The 16,971-nt window shown below is 35.3% G+C and overlaps 1 protein-coding gene across 1 annotated transcript in view; it reads left to right on the top strand.

Moving 5' to 3' along the window:
• The window catches only part of EYS (eyes shut homolog), a 728,533-nt gene that overhangs the window by 255,881 nt on the left and 455,681 nt on the right, over positions 1-16,971 (top strand). The window contains exons 16-17 of the mRNA XM_035543068.2: positions 13,648-13,819; positions 14,344-14,422. Of these exons, the coding sequence (XP_035398961.2) occupies positions 13,648-13,819; positions 14,344-14,422 (251 nt within the window). The remainder of the gene's footprint in view (positions 1-13,647; positions 13,820-14,343; positions 14,423-16,971) is intronic.

The raw sequence follows: 16,971 nt of genomic DNA, 5'->3' as shown, positions 1-16,971 counted from the left end.
ATACTAAGTAGGAAAAAAAAATTTCAATAAAAAATATCCAGTACAGTATATGCCATGGGTGCATTCAGTCAGTTTATCTTAAACATTATTGCTACATATGAAGCAGATTTAGAAATACTTGGAAACAGTTTTTATAATTCTTTAGTGAAAACGGGGGGCGATGGCTTAGATTAATTTAGCTGACAACGATGAACATACTGTCTGTACATCACAGGTCAAGACTTCCGAGCTAGACTGAATGTAAAAAAAAAAACACATCAGCATGGTGTCAGCCCGTCTAATTTATTCTCTTGAGAGGCATGGCAGTAAAGCCAGATATAATGCCATACTAACATGGCTAAAGTGCTTTTAACCTTCCAGAGCTACTGCTTTGCACATATTTCATAGGGACTCTAACACTACTTCATTATACTACCTAGACATGTGCTGATAGCTCCTTCCTCATTTTACAGGCTTCTAAAGTCCTTGGGTACCTTTCCTCCCTTGTGGATTTCATGGAAAGGTTGGTTGCCTCAAAGTTAAGGATTTTGCTGAGGCTGCCAAGTAGAATACTTAAACGTACTTGCTGATATGCTACTAGTTCAGTGCAGAAATAACTTGCTACATGGCACCTTTTGTAAGTAGGTAGCCATCCACGAACCTTATTCCTCAACAAGTGCAAGGTCATTTAAATTAGCTTAACTGTAATGATGAAGCCTTTTACTGAGGCCTGAGCTGATCTTCCATAACTTGCTTCTATGTCTGAGCCCAAATTTTGCTTGTCTGTGTCTAAGGTGTTCTTATTATCAGAAAGCTATGTATAATCTGTGGGATGAGTGATGTCCCCAGCTAAACAAAGTGAAAATTATATCCTAATTTATCTTACCATAAATATAATCTATCAGATCAGTGTTTCAGGGTAAAGCAGATGAGGCAGATGATTTTCCTTCCCTGAAAATTTTTGGAGCCACTTGAAATGCAAAATTTAAGGGCTAGTCCTATCCGGTGAGAATATCTGAGAGCTTGTGGTCAAATGATTAGATCTTATCTGTTATGGTAAGCTATTAGGTGAGAATTTAAGTTATCTAGGGCTTCAGGAGCCAAAATCAGTGCTTTGCATTATACCCAAAACAAATTTGAAAAGTTCTGATGCAACTGTTAAAGAGACTGGCTGGACAGTAATACAGCTGTTACTCCTAGCTAGGGAAGTTGCTGTACTTCTCAGCAAGTCTAACTTTGCAAGGGTCTTTGAATGTATTCAAGTATACTACTGTGAATGTGCTAAAGGAGTTTCTATTCTGTAAGAGTTAGCAAGGCCCAGGGGATTGAAATCTCAATTTCCACACAAATTGCTCTGCTACAGATACTATGAAAAAAGGAACTTTTAAGCAGCTTTAATGCTGACACCACAGAGGAACATTATGCATTACAATGTGTCTATTCTTCTGTGATTCTGCAATATTTCTTTGAGGTTTCTGTAAGTTGTAAATGTACTTAAAGTCTAAATCTTCTATATTAGATTATTGTAATATTTCTATAAGATGTTACAAAGGAAATAATATCTTAATAGTGACTTGTGATGGTGTTTTTTTGTTGTTTTTTTTTTTTGCTTGGAACTCAAAAAATGCCATGACTGGGAAGAGTTTAGATAAAAACAATTCATAATTTAAAAGTTTGTGGATGTTTCAATCAGTCACAGCAATAAATAACTAAAGCAATGACTGTTGGGTGTTTCACTTAGCAGAACTCAATGTGCTGTATGTTAGAACAGTTACTGCAAAGTTGTGCTTCTTCATATTTCTGAACAGCATGGCAGTGATAACATCATGGATCTGTTAGGTTCTTTAAAGCTGTTTTTGCCAGCAAACTGTCTTAATCTCAGTAGGATTCAGATAATAAGTATTTTGTTCGCTAAAGTAGAATGGGTTGACCTTGCGTGCTAAGAATCGAGTAGTTTTCCTAGCATTTCTGTTGGTTCTAGTTTGTAATGAAAAAATGTGTGGAACAGCTGTCTGGGTCTCACTCATTACATGACTTGGATCTGATTTACTTCCCTGCAATCACCCTAAAATGCAGTTCTGAATTGCAAAGTTATCATTTGACGTAAGGAGTCATAAAGGTGTTGTGCTGCCAGTACTTCAGTGAACCAAACATCATTATCCAAATACATTACTCAAGGCATACCTGTATTCTAAATACTACATTTCCTTAACAGTAATTAAGATTATTTCCTGTTATTTTTTCCAAGTATATGTACTTCCTGCTTGCCTGCATGGATTCTCAGTGTGTGATTAGCATCTATCTGAAAAGGAATAAAAGCAACCTACGTTCTTCATTTACTTTCTTTTAGGATTTTTGAGGGGAGTTGAATTTGACCAGATAGTGTTATTAAATAGCATAGTAAGTTTGAAAATGACAAGGCTGCAATGAAATTGATTCAGTTCACAAGTAATTTTGCATGCAACCATTCTCAAATTCTTGTTGCATTGTCACCGGTTTCCATGACCCATTACATACTTTGGATCCTGTGCATTTTGCTGTTGACCAAGCTTACCAGGTCAGGCTACAGTTTCATTCTCAAATAAGAACAATTCAGGCTGGAAGAGACCTTGTGAGCTCTTTAGCCCAAACTCTTGCTGAAAGCAGTGTTAACCATGGGGTCAGACCAAGAAGCTCAGGGCTTTGTCTTGTTGGGTCTGGAGAACCTCCAAGGACAGCATTGTTCTCATTTCTGATGGTACATTTAAACTGTAATGTGAATATTGCATTCCATTAGTAGTAGTAACTGTGATTCCTTGTGTCCCAAGAAGAGAAAGACACACTGAGTTTTTAGCCTTAATGTATACTGACTTTTATTTTCACTTGAGTCTAAAAACGTGGAAGTACTTCAGTTTTTAATAGGAATATTAACAGACTGCATAAAATAAGCCTAGTAGAGATGAAAATCAAAAGCTGTAATAATAATCATGATATTAGTATATTCTGGAGGCATTCATGTTATAGAGTGATAAGGACATAAATGTGAATATAATTTCTTTTACACCAAACTATACTCTTATTGTTTTACAGTGAAAGTCCTTTTTTTGATATCTTTACCACATAGTTAGTAAAGCTCTCCAATTTTCCATTACTTAGTTTTATTTTGTGCTGTATTTTGTATTACAGTGTTAAAATTAAGATGGCTAGTAAACAGCGCTTGCAAACATGGGTATTTCTCTGTGAGACTGTATGTGTCTGTTTATATGAATAACATATACACAACAAATATAATGTAGATACCATATATATGCAATACAATATACTAATATAGTTTTCTATGGATTTTTTTTACCCATATTGAACTGTATTAGTTCTAATGAAAGATACTTTGCTTCTTAGAAATTTCAGTCTTGTGGTTACATTTCTTTTGGTTATCTTTTAGTTTTAAAAGTTTTTCATTAATTTTAGTAAAGGAATTGTTCATACTAAAACCCATGTTCTTAAAATCATTTTAAAATGTCATAAATATTAAATTGATATTTGCATCCTGCTCATCTACAGTGTGACCTACTCTAGCAATATTGACAACTGTGACATTTTGCTCATGATGTTTTCTATGTGCCATAATGTTTCCAATTCAGACAAGAATTAAGAGATTTTATTTGTACTGTCTGCAGATTTATTTTGTTCTCTATCCCTTTCTGTTTCTTATACATGAACTGAATCTTAATTCTAAACTGTGGTATCTTTAGGTCCAGCTATTTTTTAATCATTTTGTAGTCCAATAAGTATGATTTCTGCCCTTACCAGAGGAGGTCCCAGCTTTCTGCTGGCTCGGCAGTGCAGGGGCTCAGCCTGGCTGTGGCCTGAGCTGGGTTTTGCTGGTTCAAGCCCTGCACCAGGGCCCAGTGGCTGTTGAAGCCCTGCTTTGGCTCCAGCTGTGGGCGTCCATCTCACCACCAGCAGCAGCCACAGCCTGGTGAACAGGAGCCCTTGGTGTGCGTGGGTTTGGGGACCACAACACCAATGGAAAGGAGCAAGGTGTTGGGGTTTTTTTCCTTTTCACCTATCACAAGATCATGAATGTTTAAATCTGTGCCATTTTCAGTAGAAGGTGTTCAGATCACTAAGATCTGATGCTTGCCCTGATGCTTTATGACAAGGCAGTACAAAAAGCCAAGAAGGAATTCTCTGAGGTAGATTGCTTCTCCTGATGCTCCGGTCTGGAGTTCAGATAGCTAAATAACCAGGCAGTGTATGCTGCCAGTGTGTATTTAATCTATGTGTTTCGTGTATTCACTTTAAAATTAAATGTATATATATAGTCTTCAAAGGCCATGCCAGATTATCTTAGATCTGAAGTTGATATTTAACAGAACAAATGATGTCTTAAATGTTTTAGACCAAGCAAATTAGTCTGTATTAACATTAATTATGGTGTTTTCTGTTGTCTAATCTTATCTTGTAAAGTTCTTTTCACTTTCCCATCCTGAATGGATATCAAATTTGTCTAAACAAATAAAAATGTATTCACTCCAAAATAGTTAGCAACCATGCAAATTTTCTGCAGTCAGCAGCAATTTAACTTCACTCAATGTAAGGAAGGTGAAATAATTCCCTGAAATAAATCTATTACTAACACAAAATACAACAGAAATAGAAAATCTAAATCTCTGGTATTAGTCACTAAGCTATACTAAATCTTCCTTAAGATGACATCAACAAAATCAGGCTCAGCAGCCTTATCAGTGCTAGTTTTTCTTGCAGCATACATAGAAAATGTTTGTTAGAGTTTATTAACTCAAAATGGGGTGGATGAGGCAATACTAAAATGATGTTGAAAACACATTGTGCTGTTCACAAAATTAATGTTCCTGTGACACAATGAGCATTAGTTCTTTGCTGTCGTCTACTAATTTTAAGATGAAACGTTCTTAGATTTGTTAGGCAGTGGTTTTAGAATATGATGATTGGTGTATATGGTATCAAAAGTTAATTTGTTGGATTGGAGATGGAAGACTTTCTGCTGGAAAATGTCTTCTAAGGAGACTAAAGCATTTATTTTGCACTGTGGCTTTGTATTTACGTGTGTATTCAGAAAATATATTTATTACAGCAACTATTTCAAAAGCAGTGGGAATAAAATTATAGCTGGTAGAAATTACAGATTCTTCAATGTCAGATCATATTGTTTTAAAAACTATCTTCAGCATCTTCCTGTAATTGGTAAAATACCTGAATTTTTCACCTAGTACTCATCCCAGCTTGTTCTTGCTTTAATTGTGCAATGCTATAGAATATATATTTCCATATACCTGTTTATCTTCACATTGCTTTTGATCTCAGATAACTCAGCTGTTATATTTTTTGCTCTCTATTACTTTCTTTCTTCTTTTTTTTTCCTCATGTAAAGAGTCAGCTAAGAACGGTCACTGATAATTCTTGATCATGGTCAAGAAGGAGAAGATATTTGAATATGTTTCCTATCTCAGTCCAGATTAAGATTTTGATAGCTGTAAATAACCACCAATGTTAAGTACTATATTATAATGTCCTTTCACAACTTCTGTCGATGAGTACTAATTGTTTACAGTTAGTTGTGGTTTAAACTTGGTGGGCAGTTAAGCACCACACTGCCACTCATTCGCTTCCTTATCTGCAACTGGATGAGGGGAGGAGAATCAGAAGGGCAAAAGCTACAAAACTTGTGAGTTGAGATAAAGTCAGGTGAATAAGAAAGAAAAAAATGGGGTATTGTGTTGGAATCCACAACCAAAGGAAAAAAGAACGCAAATTAAGCAAAACACAGTTGTTCTCGACTGTAGAATCATAGAATTGGAAGGGGCCCACAAGGATCATCAACACATCTCCACACAGGACCACCCAAAAATCAAACTGTATGTCTGAGCACATTGTCCAAATGCTTTTTGAACTCCAGAAGGCTTGGTGCCATGACCCGTTCACTGGGGAGCTTGTTCCAGGGCACAGCCACCCTCTCGGTGAAGAACCTTTTCTTTACACCTTTTTCAATATCATATGTAAATTAGTATAGTGTGCTAGTTTACTATCCCATTCAGTTTTGAGGTATGTCCTCAGCAGCCAGTTGTTCTTTAGCATGCATTTGTTTTTGTTTTCCTAGTAGTACATCTATGGCTTTATTCATATACAAGATTTTGTTTTTCTTCCTCTTTTCTGCACTAAAACATAGCCACTCACTATAAATCAGTAACCTAAATTTTTGATCTCCTGAAACAGCAAAAACCTAAATTCTTTGATCTCCTGAAACAGCACTCAAATCTCGTTATCATCTCATAAAAAAAAAATAACTGAAGAGGTCTATAAGTTAGCATCTTCCTCAGTTTGTAGCCCTAAAAGTCAAATATTTTAATATTTAGTACATAAATCTTTGGGTGTATTCGTATGTGCTTTTATATGTCTTCTTACATGTCTAATATGAAGAAAACAAACCAGGATATATACTGTTGTTTCAAAAATGAAAATATTTTTACTCTCAGAAATGTAACACACAGGCACAACAACGTCTGAGTACAAAAGGTTATAAAAATGCCAAGGTTAGTTACCAGGACAGAGAATCTGGAGATGATCACAGGAATTTTTTATAAAAATGTTCTTTACTCTCTAAGAAATTGAAACTTTGCAAATTTATGTTCATGTGGTATAAAGGAACTAAAAAAGCATCTTAAAGTAATGAAGCCAAATAGCTGAATGGTTTTAAGTGAAATAAAAACTTGCATAGACTACAAAACTTGGATTTTCAGGGAACGAGCACATCAGTCATAAGTTACAGTCAAAATGCAAAAATACATAGAAAAGCATTAAGGCTGTTAGTACCAGGATGTAGGCTTAGGGAATGCTTCTCCTTGACAGGGATTGTATGTAAGTCAGTGGTGTTTATTGTATGGTCCATTATGTTCACAATGTCTGCTTGCAGCCCTGTTCTGTTGAAAGGCAGATGGTCTTGAAGAGCTCAAGTTTTGCAGCTAGGAGAGTTTTTAAAAAAAGTACTTTGAAGATCACAGTCATTTCAGTCTTCCTCCTTTACTATCCTGAAATGCTTACGGGATCAAGTCTAGTGTCTGATTTTTCAGTTGAGTACACTACAGTTCGTAAAATATCAGTAGGATGTTGGGGGAATGTTTTTCTGGGATAAGGAATGCAAAAATGATTTATTTTTTTTTTTAATCAGAGGGCTGAGACTAAATACCCAGTGATCAGAAGAGGGAAAGGTTCTAGTTTGGATGAGAGGTTGGTGGGAAAATCTGTGAAGACAGAGAAGGGTATTTTCTTACTTGGGTTTACAGTTGAAAATCCGAAAGTCTTGATGGAAGATGTGATAAGCTCTTTATTAGGATGTAGATAAGGAGCACTGCAAGCGAGCTGCAAGAAACATGAAAGGGAGAGGCATCCCCAGTTAGTAAAGTGTGTTGAAGATTCAAAAGGCATTGGAAGAAGGTTGCTGAGTTTTCTTTATTAAGATATAAGACAGTCTGATCCTTGATGAATGTGAAGGAGTAGGAGGACACTACAAAAGGCTGTCTCCCATTTGTAGTGTTACTGTTACTGCTCCATGCTCTTGTGTTGTGACATCTATGCCATTTCCTTGCCATCTGCAGCACACTGACACGTTGGGGAGCGCCTAGGTTACCATTAGTATCAAAAATCACCCAAATGTGGCATGTATGGGGTAATTTTCACTTTTCTTGGGTGAGTGGAGGCATTGTTTATAGCATGGTAGTACAGTCTGTAAAGCAGAGCTCCAAGAGCTCCATCCCAGTGTGCCTGAACGTACCTGGCACAATCATAGCTAAGAAACAGAACGTGCAGGCAATGTTTAAGTCAAATGTTAGCTCTATGGTATTGTAGTCGGTCTCTCACACCAACTTTGCAGAATATTTGGATGTTTATACTACAGCAAGAAGACTTTTACTAAAGTTTTCATACATCCAACAAGAATTGAAAAGAAGGCAGGTTTCAAATTAGATGACAGTCAACATTGGAAGAGGATGACAGACTGTGTAGGTTACAGTTATGAATGATTACTAACCTTTCTGTGTCTAGAAAGTGACAGTTCACAAATTTAGTACATTTTGCTCTTGGAAATGGCTGCATGATAATGTCTATTCAGAATAGATGGGGTTCCTCTAGTGAATCTAAGGGATTAATGCCAGGGACATATTTGGCCTAATTTGTTCAGACAATGTTAGCATATAGGTGCTGAACTCAAAGAAGAAATTTTAGCATGTGAATATAAAATTATGTTTTATAAAAACTATCAAATATATTTTCCATGAGTGCACTTTAGCAAGAACATTTGAACTAGCTCCTACTATTTATGAATCTGTTCTCTTTGTTAGAACTAATTCTTCAAAATAACTTTCTTTAATTTTTATTTAATTATCTTTCTTATGTGAGAAATACTCATTTTCACCTTTAAGCCTGTTGTACCAGTAATCACTGTAATGATTATAGTCTGTATTCACAACAAATCTCACAAATTCCTTTCAGGGTGGAAAAGACAAAATGGACTTGTACTCCATGTGTGAAACATTAACACTAGGAAGAATATAAAGTCCATTTTGCCGATTAATAATGCTAAAGCTTTCCTAGTAAGGGCAGAGTATAGAGATAGCAGTAGAAGGCATTTTTATTCCTTCCATCAGATTTACTCTTTCTTGGCAGACTCTAATCTTAATTACATCTCATGATACCTATTTAAAAAAAAAAAAAAAAAAAAAACTTAAGCACAAAGTTAGAGTTCTGTAGCTTCTTTTTTATTTTTTCCCACAGTGCAAAAATTAATTGGAGAGTAATAGACACGTTTTGTCATTTTCGTCTGGTAACCAGATTTTCATTGGTGGCACTTAATCACTGGTTTATACCTGATTTTTATTTTTGTTTTTTTTTTGCGACTTTGACTCGTTAAAGCACTTTTTTTTTTTAAATTTATTTACAGTCCAACTCAACCCTTCAAAATCTTTCTCCTCTTTTCTATTAATAGACATTTCAAATTGAATTATTTCTCTGTAGAGTAGAAAGGGTCATTAAGAAAAAGCAGTGGTTATGTTGTTGAATTCCAAGGAATCTAAATCAACAACAAAGTTGAAAGTAGTGAGCTTGAACAACCCATGCCTCATATATTCCCTGCCTGAACATCGCTTCATGTATACTTCAGGAATTTTGGTGCTTGTACTTCAGTTACACCTAAAGACCACTTGCAGCCTAGCATTGTCTTAAGGAGAGGTCAGCCTGAAAGGTGCCGTACAGTGTATTGGGGCAGAAATGAAGGAAGATGACTGTGAAGTTCGTGCTGGACTCAAAGGTGTGAGAGAACTGAGACTGAGAAACAAAGCTTCATTTAATGAAACATTATGTAAGGGCTCATCCTGATATTCCAAAAACCCCTATACGCACCACAAAAAAAAAAAAAAAGTACAACATGTGGAGCAAGCTGCACTGCATGCATAATGATGTTTACAGCTGAGAATAGGAGCGAGCTTAATTTCCTTGAATTTTAGTCCTCTAAAAACTAAACGGCTAGTCCAACTCTTCCATTTAACTTCATTGTGCAATCATTGCCACGTCTAGGTAATTCAAGATAAGTGCTGTCTTAGACAGATGATACAGGTTACCCTTTGAGGCTGCTTCTCTCTTTATCCATTATAAAGGGAGTATATACACCTTAAACTATCTTCTTAATTTTTAATTACCTAACATTAGTGGAGATGTCTTAGACTGACTTCCCTAACAAAGCAGTATCTGAATTCTACTGTTTTATTTCACTGCCCCCTAGAAGTTTCGGAGTGGGTTGATAAATTATGTCAGCTGTAGTTTCAACAAAATTGTGTATGTGTAGAAAATAATTTTAAAAGTTTTTCATTGTGCATGAGCACCTTGTCTAGAATACTAATAATAGTTATTTTCTTCAATTTATGTAGTTACTCTGAGGGTTTTTTTTCATTAATTCATTATGAATATTTGACTTGATTGTCTGAGAGGAGGTATGCAAGCCTTTGCAAAAGACAAGAGACAGTATGACAGAAAAACATTTCTTGGTATTAATAATATGTATGACTAGTTCTAATTTATCAGTTTGATGAGAATTTTTCCTTTTTTCATAATCAACCAAACAACTGTTGGTGCAGTATAATGGAATTAACCTATTGAATACTTCTAAGAGTTGCAGGAGATTTGATTGCTATCTTGTGGCCTTGTACTAACATGTTCTCTTTCATTATGACTATTAAATATATTGAGTTACATCTAGGATGAACTTTCAAATATGCTATAGGAAAGGAAAATCTCTTCATATAATGTACACGTTGGATATTTCTCTGCAATTTGATAATTCTGAGTATGCAAATAGTTAAAAAAAAGGAACACTGCAGTGATTCCTGTTTTCAAAACTCTCTAAGGTTATTGCTGCAAGTTATAGGAATGAAAGGAAGATGTAAAGTATGTTTTTTCCCAGTACATCTTGTCTTTTGAAACATCATTTTCCTAATCATTTATTAACACATTAAATTATGCACTGGGTCTTTTTTTCCCACAATCAAGTAATGGATTTTCACTACATTGCCATTGCATTCATTGAGCTGTTCAAGCAAAAGTTAATTCAATGACATTGTGGTAGTAGATCAATGTAGCATAAATAAAGGTAGATCAGGAGCAGAATAACGTAACAAAATCTATTCAATTTCAAGATGTTAATCATCTAAAGGAGCTATAATTTTTTTCTTTTTGAATATATTATGAAGTAATGGAAGCATATCTGAATATGGAAGTATTATCAATGATGAACATTTAACACCTTGATCTGTCTTTCAGAATCAGTCTATCAATATGTATCAACTTCAAATGAAAGGTTACAACTATCTATCTCAACCAACTTTCTAACGGGTTGATAATAGGCAAATCAAATTTAGTCAGATGATTTGGAAATCTGCTACTGGTATATTTCTGAACTAATATTGAAATATCTTATTAGCAAAAGATTATTTTTTTAAAACTATTTGATGTCAGGTTTATTTTCCTTCAGTGAATATGTTACACCTAAGGAGAGGATAGAAGATAGCAACAATGAATGCCAGCAGTATGAATGAATGACCTTAGATTATTTATGAACTGAACTATTTTGAGTAATAAATTATTATTTGAGTAATAAACAGCTATTGAACAGAACTGTTCTAGGATGCGTTTTTTTGTTGTTTTTGGTTTGTTTGTTTGTTTTTTAAGATCAGAAATGTCTGCCTTAAAATTCATAAGAACACCAAATCTATTGTCTGTGGTGATAAATGCTTTCACATATCTCATTGTCAAAACCAAATTAGTAAATTTGAACTGAGAACTTTAACCCTTGAAATACAGATTTGGACCTACTAAGTAACATGTGATTGTTATTAAAATGAGTTTCCAAAGATAACTGCTATTGTTTTTGTAAGAGTATGTAGTGCAAAAAACATTAGTGGTCTATACACTTAAATACTACCCACTGCATTAATAAGTCCGCTCTCTGATTTTTTGTATATTTAAAATTCAATAAGACTTCATAGGAGAACACTTTTTTTTTTTCCATGGAAGCTAATACAATTTCGTATCAGCAGCTTTGAAAAGATTGGGAATATGAACATGATAGAGTGACAATGCAGCTGGTTATGAGAGGAAAAATTGGAATTGCTCATTTACCAAAAAAACCCTTAAATTCAGGACTATCACATTTTAACACTCACCATTTTTTCTGAAGGGATCAGGAAAATGAAAAGATAGGTAGTTATGAAATGACCTTTGTTTATAGCGATGTGGAATAGAAATGTGATGTTATAGGGATGGTGTCATCGTTCAGATACAAGACGAAAAATCATTTTAGAGTTGCAAATGAAGTAAAGTCAAGGTATATTATCGTGTAGTACTACCATCCTTCCTGCCAATGCTTTCTAAGCATTGCTTGTTAAGAGAAGATTAAGAATTGTCTTTCCTAATGCCAACTTACAGGGAAAAATGTCTGATATTTAGATCTTCTATAGTAGAATAGATGAACTAGTGTTCTCTGTTCTTGAATTTAGATTTTGGCAGCGTATTCACAGGACACGTGTTTTTGGAGAGTTTTAAGTTCTTATATGTAGCGAGTTCACATAAGAATCAGAGAATCTGACGCTGGAAATGAGCAAGAGTATCCAGAGCTGCTGTTTGCTGAATGCTTGCATGTGGTGGAGGATGAACATGTCAGAGAATTGCCCTCTAATTTGTACCAACATATAGCATAGCGTATTACAAGTACCACTGCATCAAGATCTGCTCAAACACAGAAATGCACAGCAGCCCCTCTCAGAGAGATCATTTTCCTGAGGATACCTGCCAAGTCCAGTTTCTTCAGTACTTTCCACTACTGCAAGATAGCAGTGCTCTAAGGCTGCTGAGGCTGTGGCCACAGACTTCTAAACAGAACCTGGGTTGTTATTTCATTCCTTTTGCCTTAATTAAGAAGCTGAGTGTATATTGTGAAAAAAGCAGTTTCCTCAAATGTGTACAATAGTTGTAAATAGCTAACATTCATATTAATATGAACATTACTCTATTAATCTTCATTAAGCAAAAATATTTCCCGTGATCTTAAAGAAACTATTTGTAGCTGTTAACAGATGTACTCTGAACTCCTGTTTTTGATCTTTTGCTAAATACTCACGCATACACCACAAAAAGGTTAGTGCCTCTCTGCTTCTTCCTTGCTATAGATTATTTTCTTTAAAAAAAACTGCCAGTAGTTGGGGTGCACAGTAATGAGAAAAGGCTATAGGAACTTTTCATTCCCTATGAAGTAGCAGTTGCTATTTTGAGATGAGACTGAGGTACTTAAGTAAATACAGGTGTTTTGTGAAATGGAGAGCCAGAGGAATTGATCTAACTTCTGGCTTCTGGACTCTTATGCTCTGGCAGATGACTTTTTGCCTTAAACATTCTTCTGTCCCTCACAGCCCACCTGACCCACACACCCTAAAAATCAGGATAGTGATCTTGCTAAAACAAGGTTACATATCCCTAGGTATGTGTTGATTGTCAATTAGTACTCCATAAAGTACTTCGAGAGGTTCAGGTGGAAGTTGTGTGGCACTAATTTGCAGGAAAACTACAAGCAGAAAAACATACCACCATATCTTCCATAATGGATATCATCATAAAGATTTCAAATAATTTTATGTCTAACATCAATTACCAAAAGCCCTTGAATTTTAATTTCAGTTAGAGAAAATAACTATTACAGTTAGATCGCTACTAAGACATATATCATTTTAATTCTGCATTTCTCTTATGGGAAACGTGCTATTCATCTTTCTAATAACTGTGTACAAAAAAATTCCTCTTGAACTTTGTTTCTCCACTTAATTATTCTGCTTGCAAGTTGACCCTCACAGCCTTCTTGCCTTGCCACAATTACAGATGTTATTGAAGTAACGTATTACATTATACCACTCCTTTTGGCATGTGCACTTGTAATTAATTCCAGCGTGATACTCTTTGTTGATTAATATAATGAATGTGAATAAAACAATGTATTAAACAATGTATGTGAATAAAAACAGTTTATCTGGAATTGACAGTATGAATAGATAAACTATTAGTTGCTTTGAGTTTAGAATTCAAAGCTTAGTTGTAACTGTTCTGTTTTTTACACAGGTGATAGATGTGAAGCAAATATAGATGAATGTATTTCTGCTCCTTGCCTAAACAATGGAAGTTGCATCGATGACATCAGTTCCTATACATGTCACTGTAGGAGAGGTTTCATTGGAACAAACTGCGAGATAAATGTTAATGAATGCTTGCCAGATCCTTGTCTTCATGGAAGGTGGCTATTTTTATTTAATTATTATTATCTCCAAGATAATGTACTTAACTAGCAATATTTAAGATTTAATGACATAAGAAGGGTGATAAATACTTTTTAAATTATTTTTTCCATAAAGTAAGAGTACAATCACACTTAAAGATGACAGATGTTGCCTGTTAAAGCTAATGTAATATACTGTAAAATTGTCTCAGTCCCTCTTTCATTTGTGTTCATTAGCATAAGCTGGTTTTCAGTAAATGTGTATTAATTAGACTTTAATATACTTAAAAGCAAATCTTTATCTGTTACATCCAACAGATTGAAGTCGGGAGGGGTCTTTTAATATGAGAATCAGTATTCTTGTAAAACCCCTTAGCACCAATAATATGCACATTTGAAACCCATTAGGAAAACTAATGAAAAATTCCATGGAGTGCAGAAGTTTGCATCAGACTGCTAATTTAAAATGTATAGAATGATACTTTAAGTGCTGAACCTAGAATTAGATAGCCTCATCTGAATAATACTGTTTTGTATTTCAGATGTATAGATCTCATTGATGGATATCAATGCTCTTGTGAAGCAGGATGGACCAGCACAAGATGTGAGATAAATATTAATGTAAGTCTTCAAATCTTATTTTAATTATAGGGGAAAGGGTAATATGCCACTCGAAACTCACTTTTTTAATGTAACTTCTGAATGTGTCAGTATATTGAAAATGCATGACAAATTCAGTTGTTTCAAATCCATTCTGAAAAGCTCATTATTGTTACTCATATGAAACTGCATTTAAAAGAAAATTGAGAAAATGTCTAAAGAACTTTAAACCATGAGTAATAAATCTGAAAAGCCACAGCAAACTAAGCCAGCATTCTCTGAAAATAATTTATACTTTCAGTTTGGTATGGTAATATAAAACTATCTTACATTGCTAAGCCCATGTGCTGTAGCTTAACTGTATAGTTAAATATTAAAGCCCAAGATGCAATTTTCTATACTGAAAGTCAGCATGACTTACATTTAGAATTTCAAGTTCCATATATTATAGAATTCCATGATATAAAACAATGGCGTATGAAATGCACTACCTGTTTCTTCCTGTTAAGGGAAAGAATGTAGTTGCATTATCATGGGGAAGGTAAGTGTATATTCATGTCTGTGCCGTGAAGATTCCGGTGGTCAGCAAACAAGATTGTAGAAGATCTTGGCACCTGGCATAACAATGAACAGCTCTTAGAAAGTTGGCTGCAGTTTGGAGAAAGTATTACATTCGTTCAGACTTTTTCAGGTTTTGTGCCAAACAGAGTTTAATCAGATTATGGTATTTGGACATTTTGAATGTATTTGTTCTCACAAGAAAGTCTGGCTTGAGGTCTGCCTCCCTTTTGGGCTATCTGACTTTTAAAATTGTGCTTCTGAATTGCCAAAAACACATCCCAAAATTTTATCCAAACCTTTTTTAAACTTACTTATGCATGTAGGGACCGTTCATGTTAAATACAGCTAAAAAGTATCAGACAACTAAAATGCCCTATATTACATAAAGGAAGTGTAGTCTATAACTTTCATGTTGAAAATGCATGGCAGTCTCACGCCAGGAGTAAGTGTGGCTGGAATGCTATCTTCCAACTTCCATTATAGAAAGAAAAAATAAAATAAGTAATTCAGTTCAGCAGAGTGTGCATTGTGATATGATATTGCAGATCTATATGATCATCAGTTCTTCCCAATGCTAATACAGCATACTGTTGGGTAATATTTTCTCTGGCAACATCCATAATTTACACTTTCCTCCATTTTGAGAGAATGAGACATTAAATGACCTGTAGACAACTGCATAAAATCATATTCAAAAGATAACCACATTTCATACTGAGATGTTTGAAAATGTATAGATTAGAAATTCACAGGAAGAAACAATATACATATACATTTGACAGAGAAGTCTGTCAGAGTGATGGCTTCATTCTATTTGCATGCACTGTGCTTCCCAGATTAGACTATGCTGCAGGTGTCATATTTTTAAAGGCTCTAATACTGCATTCATTCTGCTCAGACATATTTCATGCCTATCCAAGTCTTACAGAGATCAACAAGGCTTTTTGACTGTGTAGGGGTGTGCACATCTAGATAATGATGCTCGAATGGTGCTCTAAAATTGTTTTTCTCTGGATTAACATCAGCCAGTTTCTTTGTTTGAAAAAGAACAACCAGGAGTAAATATGTAAATACAATTCAGTATTTTTTTCTCTTGATGTATGTCTTTGTATTAAGGTATATGCAACTCAATATGTTGAGTGTAGGTAACAAGGTTTTAGTTTTGGTTTTGGGGGGGGCTGCAGATGTGGTCTCTGTGAAAGAAGCCAGGGGCTGCCCTATGAATGACAGATGGTTCTAGCCAGCTCCAGTGGATCCACTGCAGGACACATATGAGCCCATCAGCCAAGCTGGTTACACATCTGTAGAAATACAATTAAACAGTGTAAAAGTAGCAGTGCAGCAGAGAGAGTAATGAAAAAAAAAAGTCTGAGAAATGATCCTGAGAACACCAAGATCAGAGAAGGAGCAGGAGGAGGTGCTCCAGGTGCCAGAGCAGAGCAGCCTATGGAGAGGGTCATGGTGGAACAGTTACTACCCTAAAGCCCATGGAGAGGACCACTCTAAAGCAGATGCCCACACTGCAGCCCTCTGGAGGACCCCACATCACAGAAGGTGGACGTGCCCTGAAGGAAGCATACCCCCCTCCTTGTTCCCTGCATGCTACTCATGGTGGGAGGAGGAAGAGGTAGAAGAGTGGGGAAAGACAGAATAAAGTTAAGCCTGGGAAGAAGGGTTTGGAGGGAAGGTGGTTTTATTTATTTTTTCTCACTATCCTACTCTAACTGGTAGCAAGTTAAATAATCAAGTTAAATAATTTCTCCAAGCTGAGTCAGTTTTACTCATGATAGTAATTGTTAAGTGACCTCCTTGTCATTATCTTCAACCCATGATATTTTTCATGTTATTTTTTCTACCTGTCCCATTTAGGAGGGAGAATGAGAGAGTGGATGAGTGGGCATGAGGCAGCCAGGTACGATCAGCAAGTAAGCTGATTAAAATAGCCCATATGTTTGTGTTTTTGTATGTATTTCCTTAAAGATAACAGGGTATTTTTCAATTTTTCCTCT

This window comes from Cygnus atratus, chromosome 3, assembly GCF_013377495.2.
Source record: "Cygnus atratus isolate AKBS03 ecotype Queensland, Australia chromosome 3, CAtr_DNAZoo_HiC_assembly, whole genome shotgun sequence".
Taxonomy (NCBI): Eukaryota; Metazoa; Chordata; class Aves; order Anseriformes; family Anatidae; genus Cygnus; species Cygnus atratus.
This window is presented reverse-complemented; position numbering and strand designations above follow the sequence as displayed.